Source organism: Dermacentor variabilis, chromosome 6 (assembly GCF_050947875.1).
Source record: "Dermacentor variabilis isolate Ectoservices chromosome 6, ASM5094787v1, whole genome shotgun sequence".
In the NCBI taxonomy this organism is placed as follows: domain Eukaryota; kingdom Metazoa; phylum Arthropoda; class Arachnida; order Ixodida; family Ixodidae; genus Dermacentor; species Dermacentor variabilis.
The window spans coordinates 11,673,900-11,699,464 of record NC_134573.1 but is presented as its reverse complement, the minus strand read 5'-3'; the positions used below and the strand labels follow the sequence as shown (position 1 = coordinate 11,699,464).

At 44.5% G+C, this 25,565-nt stretch overlaps 1 protein-coding gene across 10 annotated transcripts in view; it reads right to left on the bottom strand.

Annotated features, from left to right (window-relative positions):
• The window catches only part of qtc (GRIP domain-containing protein quick-to-court), a 243,365-nt gene extending 230,023 nt beyond the window's left edge, over nucleotides 1–13,342 (bottom strand). For 8 of the 10 annotated variants that reach the window (XR_012828838.1, XR_012828840.1, XR_012828839.1 and 5 more), the window contains exon 1: nucleotides 6,237–6,304. Coding sequence is in view for 5 of the 10 variants with exons in the window: in XM_075694766.1 (XP_075550881.1) it covers nucleotides 6,237–6,289 (53 nt within the window). In the remaining 5 variants the exon portion in view is untranslated. The other 2 variants (XM_075694765.1, XM_075694764.1) reach the window with 2 other exon arrangements.
• Between the last annotated feature and the right edge of the window lie 12,223 nt (nucleotides 13,343–25,565).

The following is a 25,565-nucleotide window of genomic DNA, read 5'->3' as shown; positions in this document are numbered from 1 at the left end:
TGGAAGACCATTATTGCTGTAGATGAGACCTGAGTATACTGCTATGACCCAGAGATGAACTGTCAAAGCAATCAGCGGGTTGAAAAGGGGCAGCCTCGACCAATGAAGGCTAGAGTGCAAAGAATGGAAAACGAGGCAATAGTGCTCACATTTTTCGACAACCAGGGAATGGTGTACACCCATTCAGTTCCTAGGGGCAAGACGATAAACGCTGAGTACTACAGAAGTGTTCTGGAGACACTCATGAGAGAACACACCTCATAAAAAAGGCCCAAACTTGTGGGAAATTGGAAACTTCACCATGATAATGCAAGGGCTCATGCTGCAAACACTGTGATTCAATTTCTCTCTCGGAAAAACATTTCAAGGATCCCTCACCACCCTATAGTACCGGCCTGGACCCCTGCAACTTCTTTTTGTACCCCAGGGCAAAAAAGGAACTGAAGGTCGTCATTTTGATACGACTCAAAATGCAGTCAAGGCTTTGGAGGCAGCTTCTAAGCGGATCACGAACAATGGCTTCACCAATGTTTTCCAGGAATGGCAGAAACGCTGGGACAGGTGCATTGCACTCAGTGTAGAATACATTGAAGGCGACAATTGTTTTAAAGAGTAATGATCAGAAATAAATGTTTCAGAGAATCAGCCTCGGCCTTTATTGAACAACCCTCATAAATAAACAAAATACATCTACCAGTCTTGAGGGTTACCGCATCACATCAAACATTTTAGTTTCCTTCAAAAGTCAACTAATTGGACTGTAGTGCTAACTTGGGCTAGTTGGTTGAACATGAACTTTCTGAGCAAACAGTACAGACAACCACAGGACCACACGAAGATGATGCCTTCCCGTAGGCTACGCCGTTTGCATGGGTGGGACGGCCCAAAGTCATTTCAGAGCAATTTTTGGAGCAGTTGGAGCAGACTAAATTTCATATTGGAGCAATTTAGAGCAAATAAAATTTCTTCTTGAAGCAGTTTGGAACAAGTCCATTTGAATTTTGGTGGAATAATGGAATATGGCAGCACACTTTGAAACCACAACAAAACATAAAATAAACCAACATGAAACATGTAGTAGAAGCACACTTTGTAGCTATAGCGTACTAGAATGTGGAAGAGTGGGTCGAGCAGTGGCACGGTGCAGGCTTTTCTGTAAAGCTGCAAACATCAGTGGCACTACAGTCAAGCTTTATATTCCTGCACAAAGCTCATGAGGACAGCAGAAAATGTTCTGAAATTATGCGGAGCAATCGACGCGGGAACATCTGGGTCACCATATGTCACCACAGACCCAGAGAGCTGCAATCAGCCCTGGGCAGGTATATATAACGTAAAATGATTCCGATCTGTTTTTATTGTAGTAGCGATTATATGAACACTCCAGGTGCATTCCTGCCATTGCTGTCATGTTCTGCACAAAGTCCAGGGGTGATAACATCGTCGCCGCGCGCCGTGTGCTGTATGGGTGAGTTAAAGCTTGCGAAAATGAGCTGACGACGGTGGCTCAATCTCGCACGCGCAAAAGAGGAAAGCGGGGGGTTCTACTCGGGCGGTTGCTGGGTGTGGCGTGGCCGCTTCCGCCCTACCTTGAAAGCTATCTGCGATAGGGACAGATTGCGAGTGCTGATAGCTTCATGTGTGCTGTGTTTTTGCCGGCTTAGTTCATGTTGATGTGAGAGGCAGCACGAAGGTCAATTCGCTCGCTGCTGCTGCCTTGCTTCCTCACTCCAGCGTTTTGTCAGCGAGTTTCCGTGGTGATCTAGTGAGATGGGTTCATGTTTGATTGTGTGCGTGTGATACATTGCATGTTAATTTAGCAAGGAAATGTTTACAAGTTTATGCGGCCAATAAAGCTACTGTCCTTACTTCGTATAGCTGTCTACTAATTTTCTATTGCCATCAATCCCTCACCTTTCGGATGAAACTGCAACTTTTTATTCTAAATCTGCCATTAGCCCTTCGTGTTAGGTCAAAATGGCCTAGGCCTCGCTCACATGGCATAAAAACAGATTGGAATAGTTTTACAGTACACCGGCCCTAGGGACAAACACACACCCGCTGAACCTGCTGCAACGTGCACCTCCCTAATATCTAGTTCACTCGCAGCACCCTCAGCCTACTTTTCGTTGTTTTGTGCCTCAGTTGGGAAGCACCGTCCCGCTCATTCCACTTAACCATAGTCTAGTGAACTCTAATATAAAGCTGCCCTGCAACGCCCTGGCATTCTGACAACAGTGGCAAAAGGCGGGAGTGGCCGTGTGCATGCCGGCTACTTGCCGGAAGTGCCGAAAAGTCCAGTGTTATAAGCTCGAAAATTACGAGAAACTGTGAGGGAGGCGCCGTCACATGATACGCAGAATGTGAATGGCTGCACATTTTTTCGGAGAACGAATCGGCTTGCTGTTCACGACCACTGCCGGAGCACACATGCCTGTTGGGAGCTCGGTTTGGCGGAGGCAAGGCATACACATTCTGACAGGCTGAGAACAGAGAGTCAACTGGCTTTATTTAAATGTAGAAGCAGGTTTGCCAAGTAGCAATGGTGGCGCCCCAGTCGGGCAACTGCTTCAGTTCCAAGAAAGCAGGGGGCAAACAACCCCATGGCGAGGCCAACTGGATTTCTGGAGCAAGGGGCAATGATCCCCATGGTGGGGACAACGAAGTGATGGACAGTCGCTACATGCCGAACCCGTTTTGGTGCAGCGTGGCACTTATTTCAGTCAATTTTCTGTGTTAGGTGCAGTTTAACAAAGGAATTTGTGCTTGTGTCAAAATGGCACAATTGGCACAGGAGCCCCCTATCCCTGGGCCACGATTTTGTAGCAATGCCTTTTGTGCTTTTCGTGTTCGTGAATGGTCAAGAGGGCAGAATGTCTAACGCGGTCACTCACAAATGTAAAATGCACCGAAAGGCATTAGCATCGGCAAAAGGCATCTCTACAAAATGGAAGCCCCGCATTTGCTCGGATTCTCTACTGGGAGTCGTTGGGCACACAAGCTTTTGTCTTTTTTGTTCTATTCAGTAGGTATTTCATTTTCCTTTTCTACATCAAACTCAATGTTTGAAAGTTGATTTTGACCGCTGATAAAAACGATAAAAACAGGTTGGGTTAAGTAAGTGGACAGCATAATGAGTGGCCAAACCGATGTGCAAGAAAAGTACCTGCAATGGTTACACACAAACATTAGCCTTCAGGATATCAGTGCACTGAATGGGGAGAACCACTGGCTAATGAACCAAATACATCCCATAGAACATGTCCCAGTAAAATCTAGTTTCAGACATGTACTGAACATTTATTTCATGCCACTGATCTCGTTAGTGAATGTGTTATTTTTCCTTAACTAAGCAAAATACAGCCTGAATGTACATTTACCTGCACACAAACAAGCCATAGCAACCTATAGGCACTCAAGGATAAACAAACTGGCCCAGGTAATATGGCAAAGGAATCTAGGCATTCAAAATAAGTCTAGCACCATAAAGTTACAAGTATACATTTTCCTGATGTCAAAAGAAACTAAACATGAATGTGATTCAAACCGCCCTCACAATGAGCTGCAGAGCCACCTAGCAATTGACTTTCAAGGGGCTTCAGTGAAGGTTAAAAAAGCATGCTTTTTGCCCAATAGTGCTTGCATGATCTTTGGCAATAGATCATCCATATTTTTTTAAGGGCAAGGTAATAGCATTAATGTCTTGGATGTAGTTGTGAAGGTCATAAAATATTAGAGAAAGAATGACACTGTTCTTGCCTGCCCATCCAGAAGTATGTTCAGTATCAAGCAAAGCTTCATGCCAAAGCTCCTAAAGCAACAAGTGGCAGAAGAAACCAAAGACTGACACTGGTCTTTGTGTTCAGTACTAACACACAAAGGTTGAGTAGTCATGTCATGTATACAAATCTTTCAATGTGATGCCTTATGCCTCCCAATAAAAATGATGGAGTGGGACACACTTCGATGTTTACAATGCTTTTTTCTTTTCCAAAAGGGCTTAAGAATGTCCTGGAAGAAAAAGTTCCTGTGCGATTGTAGCTGAATGTATGGTGTAAGTCTACAGCAGTTAAACTTGTGTGATTGATGAAGGGAAAACTTTAAATGCAAAGACTGTCCTGTTCGTTTCGGCTCTCTTGTAATTATAATGTACTAGTAAAAAAGAAAAATTATTGCTTGCAGATATGCTCAGTTTCTATGTGAAGCGTATTTAACATCGCAGTCACAACCAATAGGGCCCTTTCAAAAACATGCCACCTTACAGCAGGCTTTTCGCCAGTTTTGATTTACACAGAAGTCTAGGATAGACATGCTTCGGGCATGTGGTCACGAGTTAATATGTGGATCTGTGTTAGCAGCCGCTTCAGTTTCTCCATCTCAGGAGCCTAGCAAGTAAATCTGTGTCATGCAGTAGTGCACTGCGACTCACTTGAGCTTCGCACTCAGCGACGAGATGGAATGGGATGAACAAACAATTTGGCTTGGCTGCCCCAGCTGTTGGGCTATGAGCCGAGTCTGCTGGCGTACACCTCAAGGACAAGGTGCATGCCGTCGTTGTAGTCATTTCGTTTACATTCTGTTGGTGCTATTCCCAGACAAATAGGTAGCTACCCTACAATTTTCCGAGCGCTTAACCGTCTGTGTAGATGTGACGGCCAGAGAAAACACAGCTGCGAGTATGAGACTCAAAATCTGAACAGGCAAACCATTTCACAGGCCATAACTGAAAACGCAGTTAAACCAGCACAAGCCAGACAAGATCTTTTGGAGTATTCACACTTTTTCCATAGTTCTGCACTATTTAGCTCTGCCTAACAAGATATTTTTCAGCAATAACAATCAATCCTCAGGTTTTTTTAGGTCAGTGATAATATGTATTCCAACCTTACAAACATCTACCATGCATACGACAACTGTTCAATCACCATACAGAAAAAAAGAAATTTGTAATGGGGTCAGTACACAAGCGTCCAAAGACTGCACTGATAATAAGTATGTTACATGCATCCATCATAGAGCCTATGGAATAAACCCAGAGGATGCCTGTAACCGTTTACCTTATGTTTCGTGTGCCGAGTAGAGAGAGCCCTGCAAACAGCATATAGGTGGCCTTTCTGTCTTGGTACTGCATGCAGGCTTACATGCATGCAAAAGCCTACATTAACTAATTGCTGAAAAATGCTTTTTCACCTCTATACTCCCATCACAACTACTACTGCTGCTACTGCTATCTTATGTGAAGCATTGCGCAGGATCCTGGGCCACTGGTCAATTGTGAGCAGCAGATTTGGTAAGAAACATATAACGGTATATTGTGATACGTTACACCGGCCCCTTACGAAACAAGCTTATCCCGAAATCTGCTGTAATCTTGATAGCACTAAGGAGAGAGATTAATTTACAATGGCTTTCCGCGCAGCTAACATATCTGGGTCACAGAAAACGCACGGCGCCGGCCATGTAAGAAAAACATACGTGTATACCTACAACTCCACCTGATTTTCCAAAGAAAGAACAGTTAAGCGCCGCAAAAGATTCCAGTAAAGGCTCACACGCCGCGCAATTATACTTTAACAAGGTAAGGAATATCGAAAAAAGGTTTATATATACATCGTGCAAGTCCCCAAAAACGAAAGAGTGCACACAGCAATGCAGCTGCCGTGCGCGGAAGACAGGGCAAGCAAGCAAAATCCTCGTCCATCTGACTGCGAAGAATGATGGAGGAGAGGGGGGGTCAACAAGTAGAGCAGGTCCCGGAAAACAGGCCAAAGGCCACGCGCGTAGACACTGCGGTCAGCCTCGCGACTACGAGCATATTGCAGAAACGAAATCCCCGATCCGCTTGTGTCCGCAAGGAGCTCTTCTTTTATCAACGCGTCCCCGATACTCAACGAACGGGCTATTGCAAACTCTGCGACCCGTTGTTACGCCTGAGCAAAGCGAGTTTGGGGGACGAAAAGATGTATGGGAGAAAGGTGCCCGGAATTTTTGAAACCATAACAGCAACAGTAGAAAGGCGGAAGGAGCTTACGTTTTAGTATGCCTCCGAGTTTTCTTTCAGTGAGTGATCTTCTCAATACGCGGAGTTCAACAAAGCGCACGGTGTTGAAGACAAGGCGGAAAAAACTCGCTAACAGTTTTTCGCGGCCGAAGGCAACGCTAGATTGAAGCACACGCTGAAGCAGCTCAGCCTGGCTCAGCGACGAGACGTTCACTTTGGAGAAGGGAAACTGTACCTTCCACCAATACCTCCTTTACTAGATGCCCGCCGCGTTGCTCGCTTTCCCATTGTAGCGGCGGTTCCCTTAGTTGAAGTTAGTTCAGCATAAATTCCGTGAGGCGGCGCTCGTTGCCTTTTCAACTTCCGGCGGATGTGGTAGCGGCGGCTGAATGCATCCGCTGGCGCGTTATATGCGCGGGCGTCTGTTAGTGAGCGTTATCGCGGGCCTCCGAGACTGTGATAGATGCCACGTTAATCTCAGAGGCTGCAGCACGTGATTGCAAGTTGCAGGCGTTCGCCAATGGAGGCGCTCGTTGCCCTTTCGCGGTGGGCTAGGAAGGTTTTCAGTTACTTATACACGAGGAATGTTGACACGAGGTGGAGGAAGCGAACTAGAAAATTGACAAGCAAATACTTGGGCAGTAGCGGGGGAACAAGTAAGGAATCATCTGTCAAGAAAAAGGTTAAGGAGGCAGAGAGGGGTATGTGGAGTACAGAGATGCAAACCAAATCGGCATTGGAGACATACAGGACGTTTAAGCAAGAAATAGCCAAAGAAAATATTTACGATAACTCTAAGGGAAGCTCATTGTTGTTCGAAGCCAGGACAGGTGTACTGAGGACTAAAACGTACCGAGCCAGATACCAGGAGATAGATTTGGTGTGCGAGGCGTGTAGAGAGGAGGAGGAAACGGTGGAACACGTGATACTTGCTTGTAAACAACTTCACCCTGCAGTTGAATCTAACGGGGAACTATTCAAAGCCTTGGGTTTTAAAGACAGTGAAAGTAGAATAGACTTTGAACAGGTAGAAATAACTAAACGGAGGCTATCTGATTGGTGGACAATATCAACGCAAAAGTAAAGGAGTAAATACATAGGTATGCATGCATATAGAACCATTAAAGGCTAGGTGGCGCGCGCCGCCGCCGCCCGATTCAAAGGGTTGAGCCACAATCATCCATCCATCCATCCATCGGAGCAGAGAAAAGGGAGAGGGCCCACAACCGAGCTACCGGACAACGCGGCAGGCATCTAGTAAAGGAGGCATTGCTTCCACAGTGGTTCGAAAATAAGAAGCGGCAGCGCATGGAACTTAGCGGTGGCCCCACAGATGGCGCTACTTAAACAAAAAGCGGAAATTTCTTTTTTTTTTTTTAGTGCAATATCCAATATGGCCGTTTTAAAGCGGTGGCTAGCAGCACGACCTACTACGTGGCTGGCAGTGGCAGTGGCTGGCGTACGCTGGGCGCTGGGTAAGCGCCGTGCTCGCCTCGCTGGCTTTGCGGCATGCCGCAGCTGCCGCGTTTTAATGGCCAGGAGACCAAAGAGCCTCTACTGACGCCCATATAAACAAGCCACAAGTGAGTGAACAGGACGTGTGACTTTATTGGCAGAAGCAAAGCAGTGCACCTTCTCATACAAGATCAGAAATGACTGAGGTTTTTTAGCGCACGAGAAGGGACGAAAGACAGTGGCGAGACGAGGACACAGCGCTAACTTCCAACAATGGTTTTATTCCACAAAGCGGTACACACATATATGTAGGTAAAACACACAACCGTACGCATGCGCATATGTACTGATTTCTAGTCAAATGAGACAGCAACGAGACGTGTTATGGAAAGTTATCAAAGATGAAAGAACGACCATGCATAGCCAAAAAAATTTTTGTAATTGCAAGATTATAATGTAATCTCCATCAGGCCACCCTCTGTGTCACGTTTAAAAAAGCGAATTCTTTACTTGAAAGATCTATTGAAGGCGCGCTAACACAAGCGCTCCCTAAACTAGCAATCTTCGCCGCTTCAATAATCTAACGTGTTGTTTGCGCTGGGCTCCTTCCTATCACCGTGCACTGTTTATAAATGGGAGTGCACCCATGCTTTCTGCAGTGAAAAGCCAGATGCCCCACTCCTCCACTTCGCACATTATTTGCGTGTTCACGCAACCTGTCATTTAGGCACCTTCCCGTTTGGCCGATGTATTTTTTGCCGCACGACAGCGGTAGTTCGTACACGATATTGTTCTCGCAATGAACGTATCGTGTACGAACTACCCCTGTCGTGCGGCAAAAAAATACATCGGCCAAACGGGAAGGTGCCTAAATGACAGGTTGCATGAACACGCAAATAATGTGCGAAGTGGAGGAGTGGGGCATCTGGCATTTCACTGCAGAAAGCATGGGTGCACTCCCATTTATAAACAGTGCACGGTGATAGGAAGAAGCCCAGCGCAAACAACACGTGAGATTATTGAAGCGGCGAAGATTGCTAGTTTCGGGAGCGCTTGTGTTAGCGCGCCTTCAATAGATCTCTCAAGTAAAGAATTAGCTTTTTTAAACGTGACACAGAGGGTGGCCTGATGGAGATTACATTTTAATCTTGCAATTACAAAAATTTTTTTGGCTATGCATGGTCGTTCTTTCATCTTTGATAAGATCTTAACTTTCCATAACACATGTCTCGTTGCTGTCTCATTTGACTAGAAATCAGTACATATGCGCATGCGTACGGTGTGTGTGTTACCTATTTATATGTGCGTACCGCTTTGTGGAATAAAACCATTGTTGGAAGTTAGCGCTGTGTCCCCGTCTTGCCACTGTCTTTCGTCCCTTCTCGTGCGCTAAAAAACCTCAGTTATGGCATACCAACACGCCCTAACCTATGCTCTATCAGAAATAAAATTTGCATGTCGAGATGCACTGAAACCATTAACGCGAGCTCGTAAACTGCTCACTTTCGTCGTCGCACATGGCGATCTCATAACGAGCGACAATCAGTAGCGCAAGCAAATTGGGCAGTGCACCGCCTGTTTGTATCGACAGTCGCCGTAACTTGCATTGCGAAGCAATCGGGTGACGCAAGGCATCTGCTGCCGCAACCAACACGGCGACATGGACTAAGCGGCATTTTAGCGTTCCTGCCTTTCCAACCTGCACGTTTCTTTTTGTTCTTTCGGGGGCCGCTAATGTGTAACCCATAGTTGGTGCCCCACATTCTCAATATGGGCATCACATCACCATTTTGCAGCCACTTTTGCAGGCCTTTCCACCCATGTGGCTATCAACTTCGGACCATGTAATAACGTGTGCTGGTCTCCGCTCACGCCACATCACGACCAATGAAGGCCCACAAGCATAATTTGCCAGCGGCTGCAGCAGGAAATGTCGAATGGGGAGAGTATCAATTAGGTGCATGTAAATTGGGAGTCTTTGTCGCTGTGTGGACTGCAGGAGCAGATGGTTACCTCGGGAGACTGTTGCCCGTGCAGCTGACCAGGTCGCCACATCGAAGAAACATAACACGGCGACCATTGTCAAATTAGACTCTGCATTCAATCACCGCATAAGGTTCAGACAATACACTGTACACTGGCTAAGATCCACATGACAACAGTGGGCATTCATGCACTACAGGTCACTTACAGCACATTCAGCTATCCGATTTCAGGCACAGTGCTTGTCTACATCGCACATGGTGGTCTAGTAACGAGTGACAACCAGCAGCACAAGCAGATTGGACAGTGCCCCACCTGTTTGCACTGACAGTCGCCGTAACTTGCACTGCGAATCAATCGGGTGACGCAGGCACCTGCTGCCATTGCCAACACAGCGACATGAACTACCTGGCATCCTAGCATTACCTCCTTTCCTACATGCATGTTTCTTTTTGTTCTTTCGGTGGCCGCTAATGTGTCGCTCACACTTGGTGCCCCACCTGCTCTCAATATGGTTGTGGTCTGTTTTGTGGGAATCGCCACTTCGCAGCCACTTTTACAGGCCTTTCCACCTATGTAGATATCAACTTCATACGCTTCAAGCCATGTAATCATGTATGATAGTCTCTGTTCACGCCAAATCACGGCCAAAGAAGCCCACAAGCACACTTTACCCATGGCTGCAGCAGGAAAGGACAAACAGGGAGTACCAATAGCAGTACATGTAAACAGGGAGTTTGTGTCACTGTGCAGACTGCAGGAGCAGGTGCTTACCTCGAGAGGCCGTTGGCCAATGCAACTGAACAGGCTGCCACATCCCAGAAATGTAACACGGCAACCATGACCAAGTCGGACAACATTGAAACAAGATTCTGCAATCAAATCACTTCAGCATACTCTAACATAACGCTCAATCTATACATTGGCACTATACATTGGCTACGATCTACATTACAACAGTGAGCATACACACACACGGGTTGCTTGCGGCACATTCAACCGTCCGACTGTCGTCGCACACAGCAGTCTGGTAACAAGCAACAACCAGCAGCGCAAGCAGATTGGACAGTGTGTCCCACGTGTTTGCACCGACAGTTGGCGTTGAACATGAGCAACTTGCATTGCGAAGCAATTGGGCGACGCAAGCATCTGCTGCCACAGCCAACACAGCGACATGGAGTGGCCGGCATTTTAGCGTTACCGCCTTTCCAACCTCCATGTTTCTTTTTGTTGTTTTGCATGCTACTAATGTTTAATTCACACTTGGTCCCCCACATTCTCTATATATGGGCATGGTCGGTTTTGGGACATCACCATTTTGCAGCCACTTTCGCAGGCCTTTCCACACATGTGGATATCAACTTCATACACTTAGAACCATGTAATTATGTAGGAGAGTCTCCGGTGATGCCAAATTATGGCCGAGGAAGGCCACAAGCAAAATTTGCACATGGCAGCAGCAGGAAAGGACGGAACGGGGAGCACCAACCACAGTGCGTGTAAATTCACAGTCTATGTCACTGTGCAGACTATAGGAGCAGGTGCTTGCCTCGAGAGACTGTTTCCCAATGCAACTGACCAGGCTCCCACATATGAGAAACGTAACACGGTGACAAGTACCAAGTCGGACAGCAGCGCAACCAGATTCTGCAATCAATCACTTCAATGTAGATTGCACAAAAACACAGGCTATCGAGCAAGAATAGCAATCCTGAATGAAACTAGGAATTCAATATGGGAATGAGAAAGCTCGCATTCAAGAAAGAAGCCACCCTACCTTTAAAGCACTGAAAGCCAAAAACATTAACAAAAGTTAAATGCTACATAGCACACAGTGTAAAAGTTAATGCAAGACACACGCCAATGCCGCATCAGCTATTTCAGGAGAGAAATGGCACATGGCAACATGCACTAGAAAGTACTGCTACAGATATGTTATGCTTCTAGACAGTGACTGGTATTAAGTATGAGCAAAGAATTGGTCGACCTTTAATGTTTGGATGAGGAATAGAAATGACCTCTAACAAAAATGTGGAATGAAAAAAAGCTTGCATTCATTGAAACAAAATTATACTTGACACGAATTGGCAAGGCCAGTAAGCTCACTAAGGAAGGGCAAGCTGACAGAACACTCTTAGCCAGCGTCGTCTGTGCTAGTTCAGAGGTTGAAGGTGCATCTGAAGACACAGAATTTTTGTCGTTGAGGTACCTGGATGACTCGGCCAATATCCGTGCTGGTGGAATGATGGCATAGGCTCTTTTCACTCTTGAAACAGTCGTCCATAGACTTGATATCTCATCCAAATAATTCTGAAATGGCGTCTTTGTTCATGGTCTTGCGAATTCAGCTCCAGCCCCTTCCTGTTGATGTAGATGGGGGCTCCCGTGAGGACCAAGATGTACTTGGCACATACTCTGTTGGGGCAGAACAATGGCACGAGATACAGCAGAGATTATACAAACTCGTGTAGTGTTTTCTTTCATATTCGAACCAATTATGCTGAACTGTAAACATGAACAAACGTTCATATCATCTGCTACAAACAAATCACATGTAACTCAAGACTAGCAAGCCAATACAGCATATATCAAGCATATTTATTTCTGAACCAGGTATTGTTTACCTTGTAGTAGCAGCCAAAGTCCACACAATGACCTTGTTTTAGCAGACATCAGCTTCTATTTAGTGCATGGAGTGTGTTGCTTTATACTGGTGCCATCCTCATCACTGCAAGTCTGGAACAGAAATTTTGACCATCAGAAATTGAATATGCATAATTTTGCAATATAAAATGCGAAAAGGTGCGACATATACATTGCAATGGTTTGTGACTACAGAACACATGCAAATGTACACTGTTTGTTCTAGGGTGCTTAAGCAGCATGGTAAATAAATATGGTTACTCTCTGTAAAATTGATGTCTGCATAACTACAATGCATGTCAACAGCTTAAGTATTATTAAGATCACAAATAAGAACATTTGTGCGCTCGTTTATACACTAGAAGAGATCACACTGCTGATTTCACAAGCAAATAGATGAACAACATGAAGCTATTAGAAATGATGCATTCTTTTTGTGCATGAACGTGATGCACCGCTTCACTACTGCAAAAAGAAATTTCCTGAGGTAAGCCAAACTGAACAGCAAGAACATTTGGAACCAACAGGTAAGAAATATGGGTGAATTATCATGTGTGCAACTGTTTAATACATTAAATTCAGTACTTTAACTTCAGTTTATAAAAAGGTTATTCGGTTCTGTGAACAAAAGAAGTTGCCGGTGGATTCGAAAAAAATATATATTGATAAGGCAACTCAGTCACTTATGGCTACGGCTACAACGAGATGAAGAATGTGACGCGCCTTCCGATATCGCTTTCTCTTTCGTGAGTGTGTGTATAATGGTGGCCTCGCAACTGAAAGTTTATTTCGGAAACAACAACGGAGGGTCCTGACTGCCCATATGTAATGCAGCATCTAGTTCGTTGACTTGCCTCCGCCTGTAAGTTAACGAGACGAATAAATTACATAGCGATTGAAGCAGCGGTGTTAAACGACTCACCGGTATTGCTGTCCCCAGTCGCCGCAGGACCCGGCGGTAACACTGAGCTTAAGCCGGGACCACACGTACGCTTGCGGACGCGCGTAAGCTCGCGTCCGCCCGCCTAGCGCCTGCCGCGCCTCGCGAGTTATGGCGGTTTGCATCCACAAAGACGCGCGACAGCGCGCGCTCACTGGGCTCACTCACAGACGCCTTGGTAAGCACCGCTTCGTGGCCGCCGTTCCTGTGACCCGGTCGCAGGAGTGGAAAGGGGCTCGGGGAAGGCAGGAGATTGAAATTCAACACGATGAGCAACACGAGAACAAGGTGAAAGTAGGAGCCAACGTTTCCACACGTGGACCTTGAAGAAGACAAGTCCACTTGTCGAAACGTTGGCTCCAGCTTTCACCTTGTTCTCGTTTTGCTCATCGTCCTTTTTTTTTTCTGGTAATTTATATAACTCCCCACATTTCTGCAAATGAACCTCAGTTGAAAGTTAGTCCTCATCCATATCAAGTGTCATCCTGTTGATACTGCTTCATGCTATGCACTCTTGCAACATTTGTGTGTGTGTGTGTGTGTGTGTGTGTGTGTGTGTGTGTGTGTGTGTGTGTGTGTGCACACGCATGGGTTTGGATGCGAGATCGGGCCCTTGGGCAGAGGTATCATTCTTCTCCTGTGCAGCCTTATGAATTCATTAACTATTGGCCTCGAGCTCCACCACTGGAAAAGCTGGCGCCACCGTCGGCGTGACGTGCTAGGAGGGATCACGTGGACATAGCGGCCGCGTCGGCTGCTTCGGGTGCGCCGAAGCGAGCTGAAAACGAGAGTTTAAATTCCCTCGTGCGCTGCGGTCCTCATTTAGTGGCGAGATTTCCCCGCTTCGAGGGTCTCCTTTACAACGCTTGAAAGCACTACAATAGGTAGTGGCTGCCTTTGAAGGCGCACAACATGGTAGGCTACTGCTCGGTGCCGTAATGCCGGACGCACGCAACGGAGCACGGTGTCAGCGTGTCAGCCTTATTCACACGTAGCCGCAGGACGAGAAGCTGTGTGAAGCTTGGCTCGCGAAACATAAAACCGGCAAACAGTCATCGGCTACAACTCGGGTATGCAGCAAGCACAGACGCGAGGAAGATTTCTGCTACGGCGCCCGGTCTGCGATGTTCGAAAAACGCGCACTGAGACGCTCGCCCGAGTCCGCTGCCCGGCTTATGTCATGACGGTTTGCTCTATAAACTTGTCGATGCTATAGAAACTGGCAAGTCCAGTGGAGTGGAAAGGCAGCCGTAAGAAGCACATTTAAAAAAAGCATGGCATATGGTCATGTTTGTGTTATGAATTAATACACTGGATTACAAAAAAGGAGCAGCGGGGAATTGCACGCTGAGAACACGGATAAACATACAGTGCGACGCAACTCGAGAAATTATTTATTTATTTATTTATTTATTTATTGATACTGCGGTCCTGTTTCCAGGACCTTAGCAGGGTGCATACAAAGTGAAAACATCCAAGTAAATATACAGCGATACATAACATAGGTCACTCGCGATGTACAAATGCAAGCAGTTACAGTAAATCACTCGCTACATAAACATAGGTGCGACTCAAATAATGGCAATGAGCATTGAGTTACAACGTCACCAGTAAGATTATTCCATTCAACAATAGTTCTGGGGAAAAAGGAAAATTTGAAGCAATTCTTTTTAGTAATTAACGGTGTTATTGTCTGTGAGTGTCGATGACGTGTAGCATAACCAGTAGAGAAAGTGATAAAGCGTGATGTATCAATGTTGTAGTGCCCCTTTATGAGCTGAAATAAAAACTTTAAACGGCATGTTTGGTTCCTTTGTGTTACAGGTGGCAATCCACTTCTCTTGAGAAGCTCCGTAACTGAAGTGCGGCCATACGAATTATGTGGGCACGGCAGCAGCAGACACGGCGACATGCTGAGCAATCCTTTTTGCTTTGCGCTGCAGGTTTTTCTCGGAGCTCTGCTGGTGCCGCATGATTTTCATCAAATGACACGTGGCGACCATTTTCAAGAATTTCATGCTGTATCAGTGACACTGCTCTACGACGGTGCCATCTCAGGACCGAATCATCCAAGGCTATCAGCGACTATACCTCTGACGACATCGGTGACGTCATGTCACATGGCACTTCCAACGACTATAAGAGTACCGCCGGAGCCGTTCTTCGCCAGTGGGCACGGCAGCAGCAGACACGGCGACATGCTGAGCAATCCTTTTTGCTTTGCGCTGCAGGTTTTTCTCGGAGCTCTGCTGGTGCCGCATGATTTTCATCAAATGACACGTGGCGACCATTTTCAAGAATTTCATGCTGTATCAGTGACACTGCTCTACGACGGTGCCATCTCAGGACCGAATCATCCAAGGCTATCAGCGACTATACCTCTGACGACATCGGTGACGTCATGTCACATGGCACTTCCAACGACTATAAGAGTACCGCCGGAGCCGTTCTTCGCCAGTGGGCACGGCAGCAGCAGACACGGCGACATGCTGAGCAATCCTTTTTGCTTTGCGCTGCAGGTTAGTGATTTTAAATGCGAACATTGTTACCGAAGTGACGACCGTTTTTTAGTGCTGCTGCCCTGCCCACTGGGTGTTCAGAGCTTTTTGTCTTCTGTTTTTTCATTATCGAAAGATCTGTTGTCTTGCGGCGATATTGAATCAAATCCCGGTCCGACAGAAAAAGAGATGCTAGTGGAAATACTATCTGGCCAGACCAAGATGAATTCAACTATGGAATGCCTGCAGGTATCCCAGAATGAGATACAGGACAAACTTTCCTCTTTAACTAAGCGGATTGATGGTATTGAGAGGCAGTTATCCAGCCTGAAGGTCTTAGCCACGAAGGTACAAGATATGGAAGCCGCAATATCAGAACTTCAGGGGCAGCTTACTTCAGTTAGTAACCAGATGGACGACTTGGAAAACAGAGGCAGAAGAAATAACCTGATCATTTATGGTATAGAGGAAGATAGCATGGAGTCTGGTCAGGAACTGGAAATGAAATTAACCCATGATGTTTTTCAGAAAAAAATTGGTTTAACGGTGAGTGGCGTCGAACGATGCCATAGACTGGGGAAAAAGCAAGCAGGCCGAGTGCGACCAGTTATTCTGAAACTTCTCGACTTTCGTGAAAAAATGTCAATATTACGATCATGCCATAAGCTTAAAGGCTCAGGTATATCGATAGCCGAGGACTATTCAAAGCGAGTTCGGGAGACACGTAAACAACTGTGGAAAAGTTGCGAGAAAGAGAAAGCAGACGGAGCCAAGGTAAAACTAATTTTCGACAAACTAAGCATTGATAACGTCTTATTTGGTTGGGACGAATCAAAGGGTTCTCGCTACAGGCTTAAAAAGAATTCGAACTGACTTTTGACTAAGACATCTCGAACCCTGAAAGTATTAAATGTCAATTGTAGGAGTATACTCAACAAGATCACTCAGTTGGAGGCTCTTCTGGTCTTGCACAACCCAGATGTAGTGGTCTGGACTGAGACTTGGCTTAATGACACCATCTTTGACAGTGAGTTCGTTCCCACTGGCTACAGTTCGTATCGAAAAGACCGTGATGGTAGAGGTGGGGGTGTTTGCATACTTTTTAAATCATCCTTGCGAATTTTTTTAATGCCTGGAATACCCAATGTAGAGTGTATTTTTTGTACAGCTTACCATGCAAATGTTAAATATGTTATTGCAGCAATATACCGATCCCCTAATTCTACCACTGCCGTATTTGACGAGCTTAGGGAATTTTTGTATGCGAATGTAAAACCCGGTAATCGTATTATATTAGCAGGAGATTTTAATTTGCCTAATGTCGACTGGCAAACATTCTCACTTAAAAAGCATGACCCTCTAGGGGAAGCTATGCTGGACATTGCTTTTTCTTTTGACTTATTGCAAATTGTGGAACAAAACACACGAATTCAAGGCAGTTCTCAGTCAATGCTTGACCTTTTTTTTGTCAGCGGATCCATTAGTGCCAAAACGAATTGTGAGATAGTACCTGGCATATCGGATCACGAGGCTGTACTACTCATCGTTAAAGACACCGTGTTAGATAAAAAATCTGAATGTTCATCTTACCGAAATTTCTCTCGAGCCGATGATGTATCAATTATCGATGTACTTTCGCTAAATTTTGACGACTTTTCAAGTAGTATGGAAGACGTAGTGTCGTTGTGGTGCAGGTTTAAAAAAATAGTTAAAGAGTGCATTGATCGCTTTGTGCCGTTGTCGACTAAAAAGAAAAATCGCAATAATCCCTGGATCTCCCGCGAGACATTGAGGCTCCAAAGGAAACTGAAACGTGTAAAGAAACAATTTAAAATCGAAAACAAGCAGTCTGTAAAACAAAAGATCGACGACATTTCTTCTCAGCTCAAAAGTCAAGTGTACGCCGATAAACAACGCTACTATGGTGAATCGCTACCAAGTTTCATAACCACGGCTCCAGAGAAATTTTGGCGTTCTATTTCTCCGACCTCCCAGGAATGTGATTTATTTCATGTTGATGGTAAGGCAGTTCACGAAAGCAAAGAAATAGCAAATGCGTTTAACAAACACTTTAAGTCCGTCTATACAAATGATAATGATGTAATACCACCTTTCGAAATGTGTGTGCCGCCTATACCCGATGTTCAAATAAGCGAACCAGGTATACTCAACATGCTTTTACAATTGAACACTAAAAAATCTTCTGGCCCGGACAACATTCCAAACACATTTTTAAAACGGTATGCAGAATGGACATCAAAGTACTTGCACATTCTGTTCACAAGGTCATTGTGCGAGGGACAAGTACCGAGTGACTGGAGGACAGCCAGAGTGAAGCCAATACATAAAACAGGAAAAAAGCACTGCATTCAAAACTACCGTCCAATTTCTTTAACATCTACAGTATGTAAACTTTTGGAACACATAATCCATAATCATATCTCAGAATTCTTGGAAAACAATAATGTACTAACAAAGCATCAACACGGATTCAGAAAAGGCTACTCTACAATTACTCAACTAGTTTTAACAGTGCACGACTTTGCGAAAGCAATTAACAATGGGAAACAAATAGATGCTATTTTCATGGACTTTTCGAAGGCTTTCGACAGGGTCTCTCACAAAAAACTACTTTACAAATTGAGCAAGATACTGAAAAACTCCAGACTAATTAATTGGCTTACAGCATACCTTGATAGCAGAGAACAATTTGTTGTTTTTAATAATCATGCTTCTGAACGACTTCCGGTAGGCTCTGGTGTTCCGCAGGGCTCGGTCCTTGGACCTCTCTTGTTCCTTTTGTTCATTAATGATATGCTGCATGGTATTCCTGTTATGGCTAAGCTTTATGCAGATGACTGTGTATTGTACTCGGAGATAGACAATGTTACTGACCAGGAGTTGCTGAATGATGCTTTTCGACAAATTGTCGACTGGTGCGCTGCCTGGCAAATGTCAATTAATTTCGAGAAAACAGTTTTTATGTCCATCTCACATAAGAAACATAAACTAACGTTTCCATATGGTATTACTAACATAAATATTTCCGAAGTAACACATTATAAGTATCTAGGACTCTGGATCACAAATGACCTCACTTGGGCTAAGCACCTTGAATATGTAGTATCTAATGCTAACCGCAAGCTTTATTTTTTAAGAAGGGCTTTGAAACTTTCTACTCCCACTGTACGCCTACTCGCATATAAAGCTGTAGTTTTACCGATGCTAGACTATGCATGTGTAATTTGGGACCCTTTTACTAAAACTGGCACTAACAAGATAGAAATGGTGCAAAGAAAAGCAGCTCGTTTCATTTATAACAACTTCGGACGCACTTCAGTGACATACCTCTTAACAAAAGCAAACCTGCCACCATTAATGCAAAGAAATCGTGTATCACGACTAAAATTTCTTTTTCAACTTATTAACGGTCATTATAAGACAGATCTCACGGGAATAATTACTTTTTCATCTGGTTATGCTACTAGACAGCGACATAGCCGAACAATAACCCCATTTAGTACACGTAATAATTGTTTTAAGTATTCCTTCTTTCCTCGAACAATCGTTGAATGGAATCATCTAACCAATGACCAAGTTTTAAAATCATCCCTTTCGGCGTTTGTTTCAAGTATTGAGTAACAATTTGTTTTCTTGCTGTGCCACTGCTATGTTTAAGCTCCGTTAACCTGACTTGTATTGTTTTCGTTGCCTATACTATAGTATTCTTACATATGTATTGTTTCCCACCCTGCTAAAATCCCCAATGGGGATTGCAGTATTGATAAATAAAAAAAAATAAATAAAATATATGAATCGTACTGCCCTTTTTTGAACTTTTTCTAGTTTAGTAATGTTTCTTTTAGTAAAGGGATCCCATATGACAATTGCGTATTCCAACATTGGGCGAATGATGGCATTGTAAGAAAGAAAACGCACAGGAGGCGTAGCGAATTTTAGAGAGCGTCTTAGGAAAAATAGTTTTCGTAGGCAGTTTGCCGTGACAATGTCAACATGTTTGTTCCATGAGAGAGTGTTAGTAATCCAGAGGCCAAGGTATTTATATGCGGTTACCTCAGAAAGCATGATGTTTTCGGCATTGTAGTTGTACAATAAAGGCTTGTTTTTAACGATATTCTCATAAAGACAGTTTTATCGAAGTTAATTTCCATTTGCCAATCATTGCACCATGTTACTATGCTTTTAAAGGCATCATTCAGTCTAATTTGATCGTCAACAGAGGAAATTTTTTCGTACAGAACACAGTCATCAGCGTACAACCTAATACCCACAGAAATCTGATCCACAATGTCATTTATGTAAAGTGAAAGGTCAAAGTACTGAAAGGTCAAAGAATTTAGAAGAAAAAAAAGATTGAATCGTCACGACGGCACATCACAGTCCCCGTAGGCGTCGAAGTCTCTACGATGAAATTATTTTTGAACAGCTCTGATAGCGCCCACGCAACAATGGTTGCTTGTATACTGTCAAATGCTCATATTCTGCGGCCTAAAGCTCATAGCACGGTGCGAAAACGCGCGCGCGGTGAAAGTGAAACAGCGCGCGCACAAGCGTGCAGACGCGCAGTCGGTCGCTGCGAATCTGCGCGATCGCTGCATTGAGGCTTCATTCTATTACGCTCCATTTAGTTATACAAACACTATAAGAACATATTTCAGATAGTTTGCTCTGAGCGTTTACCTACCTTTCACGCAAGAAGCCAGTTCGGGAGACTCCATCGCGGCGACCGCGCGCAGTGGCGTTCACTGTACGTATTCGGTAAAGAGATAGCGTCTGTAAACGGTTGTGTGCTTTCAGTTTGCCCAATATTATTATTTAGACAGTAAGGAACTTCTTTCGTTTCGAAAGTACTTACAGAAATGTCCGGGAGAGCTCGCGCGTGGTGTTTTCAGTGAGCGCTGACAGCAAAACAAGCAAAACCTATGAGGAGCGCGCCACTTGATCCCTCATACTACGCCAGCGAGGCGCTTCCGATAGATGGCGACTCCGTAACTCCTCGCCGCCAATAGTGCAACAGAAATGCGATGGACAGGAACGAAGTGAACACACAGAGCGCTTTGTTCTTGTCTGTTGTCTATCTGTTGCACTTTAGTTAATAATGAATACACACAAACTCATCTAGTTTTCAGTTATTATGTCAGGCTTACAAGCCCGCTTGTGTCCTGGAATATCTGCATGGCTGTGTATCCTGTAATTTAATTCTTGGCCATGTGCTTGCAAGTCGCGTGTCAATCTCCTGATTTTCCTGACAATCTTGTGTGATGTGCAGGCGCAGACAGTTTCTGGTGAATCCGTGCAGGGTGTAATCTGCACAACAAGTGCTGCTTTGATTGCTTTCAGTTCAGCTTTTCTAGGTGTAGGATGACCTGGAATGGTACTCACTTATATGGGGTTTAGTTTTATGTAGTGTCGTACTACTGTTACACTGCTATTGCCAGATCAGTGTACTATATGTGCCTTATGTTTGCTTGCATCTTCATGATTAGCAACCTCCTCTGCGTGTTTGGCAGTTGCATATAGTCTCCTGGCCTAATTGTTTGCCCCCATATTCCACGGTATGGGCCTGTTGTGTTTCAAGTTCAGGCACTCCCGAGGTTGTGTTTCTGAAGGGAGGGGTAGTTGTCTTTGCATCTCATATGCTAGCTGGCATAGTATCTTGGGACGAGGTTCTGAGCTCTTGAGACAAAGAATTTGTGCTGCAGGCTGCAACTCTACTCTGTCTAGGTACTTCTTCGTTAGCTCTTTCTCATAGAGGTCTTCAAGCATGGTACAGTTGGAAAGACCTGTTATTACTAGCCGATGCCTGTATTCGATGAGTTTTCTTTTTTGTGTGCTGCTGGTAATTCATACCGTACCATACCTTGGACACAAGCACAGCATCTGCGATTTTCTATAGTATCCACTCGTCCACCCCCATTTTTTCGAGATTATTCTTTTCACCAGGTGTGGAAGTTGCGTCCAGGCATTGCATTATTGTTTCACCCACGTGCTGACTCTGCCGTCATGGGCTTACACTAGCTGAGGATTTCTGGATGTTGACTTGCGGGCATATTTGTCCAGCTATGTGGATCACAATGTGCAATCTGGGGTAGTTCTTGATTCTAGGCTTTCTTTTTTTTCCGACGTATATATCGCATCATGGGAAACAGGCTGTGCCCTGGTCGTTCGAACGCTTAGGGCCCGAAAGCGTTAGGTTCACCCATGGAGGAAGGAAACTGAGGAGAGGCCCTACCCGCTCCGCGCGCTAGGAGAAAAGTGTGGAGGAAATGACGTAGTAGGTTCTCCTTTGTTTTGCTGTTTTTTTATTTCTTTGCTGTAGTGGCCCCGCCTTTCGGGCAACAATGGCGGCTTTGTTATTGTTCTGTGCGCTCACAGGTGTTGCTCCGTAGGTTTCGTACCGTGGCAAAGGCGCCGTGCGGGCAGGTTTGCGTTGGTCTCCGTGATTTGTTGCGCTGCGTTATCTGGACCGTGCTCTACCGGATGTTGCTGTGGCCAGGTGGGACAGTAGGAACTAAAGTTCGTGAAATGAACGCGCATGCAACGCTGTACGCAATGTACCGCGCCACGGCAATGGCTACGGACGAAGGAACATCCGCGGGAAATGTTGCCCTCTTTCGCGGAATCATGCTAACGATCGCTTAGTATTGCTGCGGAGCGCGCGGGTCCGGGCAGCACGGTTGCGCGCAGCGCGGCGTGGTTTCGCCAGAAATGTAAACAAGAGAGGAGAGCTGGCCTGATAGGCGGAGCAACGCCATGAGCAACGCCAACTTCCGGTTTCACTTTAGCTTCACAAAGAGTGACGTCAGGGCCTCTCCTTAGTTTCCTTCCTCCGTGGGTTCACCCAAATAGACGCTAAATAATGGTTTGGCTTGGCTCCGTATATTATTTTTAAATAGGCGGCGCTAAAGCGATGAACGGTTTGAAATTTAGTGTTAGAAAATCAGGTGTTATGGTATTCAATGAAAACAGTGAACAGACAGTGGAGATACAGGGCCAAGAAATACCTCGGGTAACAGAATATAAATACCTTGGTATATGGATAAACGAAGGCAATGGATATATGGAAACACAGGAAAAAACCATAACAGTCAAGGGGAAGAGAAATGTAGCCATAATAAAGCACAGAGCGCTATGGGGATACAATAGGTACGATGTCCTCCGAGGTATGTGGAAAGGGGTAATGGTTCCAAGACTTACTTTTGGAAACGCGGTTGTTTGCTTTAAATCAGGGGTACAATCAGGACTCGACGGGAAGCAAAGGTCAGGGGGTCGCCTCGCATTGGGCGCTCACGGGAAGATTACAAATGAAGCTGTGCAGGGGGATATGGGCTGGACTAGTTTTGAAGTGAGGGAAGCTCGCAGTAAAATTGAGTATGAAGAACGGCTGAGGAATATGGAAGAAAGTAAATGGGCTGGGACAGTGTTCAGGTATCTGTACAGGCAAAACATTCATTCACAGTGGAGGAAAAGAACTAGGAAGCTTACCAGCAAGTATGCGGCCTGTGGGGTGGGCAACACTGCAACAAAGAAGGTCAAGCGGAAAGTCAGAGAGCCTGAATTAATCTCATGGATGGCGGCAATGGAAAAGAAAGCTGCCATGAGTAACTACTTAAGAGGAAAAAACGAAATCAGGAAAGAAACCATTTATGATAACTCTAAGGAAAGCTCATTACTTTTCGAAGCGAGATCGGAATGCCTTAGAACACGCACCTATAAAGCGAGATATAAGAAGGAAGAAGCATGTGCTTGCTGCGGTAAAGCTAGGGAAACGACGGAGCATATTTTATTAGAATGTGAAGACGTCTACCCAGCGGGCGATTTAGGCACCACTGCCCACGAAACACGCAAGCAGCTATTTGATGTCTAAAAGATGTCTTGAACAGCTAATTCAAAAGCCTAGTAGCTGTCTTGATCAAGACATTTTGTAGCCATGGACGTCTAGAGTACTTCAGTAAGCCCTGCTAACGTTACGCTAAAAGTTGGCTAATGGACAGCTTGACAAGAACAACTGAAGACTGTTATTAGACGTTCCCTCAATTTTTTTGCAGCAGCTGTTACAGTAATCCGACGTTCGCCCACAGTTACAATTTATTTTAAACGAGGCATGGACATCAAAAAAAAATTTATATTGTCGGATAGAGTGATGCACAGGTAGTTTTTCCAGATGTGAACCATGGGAATAGTGTAGTACAGCCTCATTGGTCAATTAGTGCTTTTTAATTAGACCAATCAATAGCATGCCGCCTGTCAGAATTAGTTTGTAAATAAAAGATCTCTATTGTATGCTGATATCGTTCCAATGTTCGCCGATTGATCTAAACAAGAACATCTCTGCATGAAACACGTCATTATTGACAAAACTTCGCCCTGCTCGGTCTCCACCAAATTGAAATAGTTTCTAGCAAAGAAAAATTTTGTGAGTGATGCTGCAGTTCAGGCAAGAATTACACCCTGTTTTCAGCAACAGGGGGCACAATAGCCTTACACCAGTATACGAAACAGAACGCTGTGCTGCAATGAGTTAAGAAATAAAGGATAGTACACATCTGGAAAAACACTCTGCGAACCACTCTAACTATCAATATAAATATATTTTTTCTGATGTCCATGCGTCATTTAAAAGTAAATTGTAACTTACTTTGTGGGTGCCTCTTGTAACGTAACGCCACATGCTTGCACAGCATCACGCAGAAATAATGGCCAGTTCTTCGGCATATTGTCCATTAGTGAATTCCTTGTACGTTGCACGTTACCAGAACTGAAAGATAAATCATAATATGCTTTTATTTTTTTACATAAACTGTACGATGAGCTTTTCATGCATAAAAGATGACTGCAAGCGAAACTGCAGCAAGACAACTTCACACCACGTCACATACTCATACTTTATTGCCTAATAAATGAGAAAAGATACAGAAAGTGTAATTAACAAGAGTGACAAATAGCAGCAAAGGTGATCATGCATAAATCTTGAAGATGATTGCCGCCGCTGCCATAGCAGGCAAGCCTTCGTAGGAGAGCACTTGCTGCCCACAAAAGCTTGCTGTCACAGGCCACGCGTGACGGTTCTTGTAGACATAGGCAAGCAATACCTGCACAGAAGAGGGGAAAAAAGGCGAGGGAGGAAATGGGAATATTGAAATTGGAACTGGAATTAGCAATATGTGCTAAGTAAGAAGTTCGCCTCGCATTAAAAATAAATTTAAGCACTCCTTCCTCTTAAATTACAGGTATCTTAAGGTATGTACGCGATGATGTTTAAAATGACTAGTATATTTCCTGGCATATAGTCATTAAATTGCATAGCAGAGTCAAAGTCAGCCTTTAAATTAATATATAGTGTTTTGTGGCTAAAAAGCCACTTAACCTGTCAAACAAGTCTGAGAAGCTTCCTGCAAAATATAATCAGTTTAAAACAGTAATCCACTCTGCAGGTAAATGATGTACTAGCTTAATTAAAAAGTTAAACAGCGTTTTATATTGTTGAACTAAAAGCAAGTTTGGCATTTTGCACTGCCTAGCTGTTGCCTTTCTTTCAAACTTAAACATGATGCAGTACAGAGTAAGCAGGTAGCATGCAAAGGAGGACTGGTGATAAAGTAGTGTTCCAAAGCAACACTCCTAGCTATATCAAACACTTTTGTTGATATATTTTAATGTGACCCTAATTGGCTTAGGGCAATACCTCACACAAATGATGCGTCATACAAAATTGAAAGTATCTCATGATGTGATCAAACGATAACATTGTCCACTGTCTTGGAAGTGTTAACATGCTGTTTGCGCAAGAAAGTGCAAAGTGATTCGTATAGGTAGCAAATTCATCAGTGCATCTATAGCCTGAGGTAATTCTGAGTATCTACGTTGACCCGCAATTGAGAAGCCACTGCACACAAAAAGGTGTATAATTGCCCACCTAGTAAAAGGTCAAATGTGGCAGGCTAATGGGCCAGGGCAAATAAATTGCTAAATTCTGACTCCTCAAATTATATTATTGAAACAGGTGACAAAAAACAGCACAGGT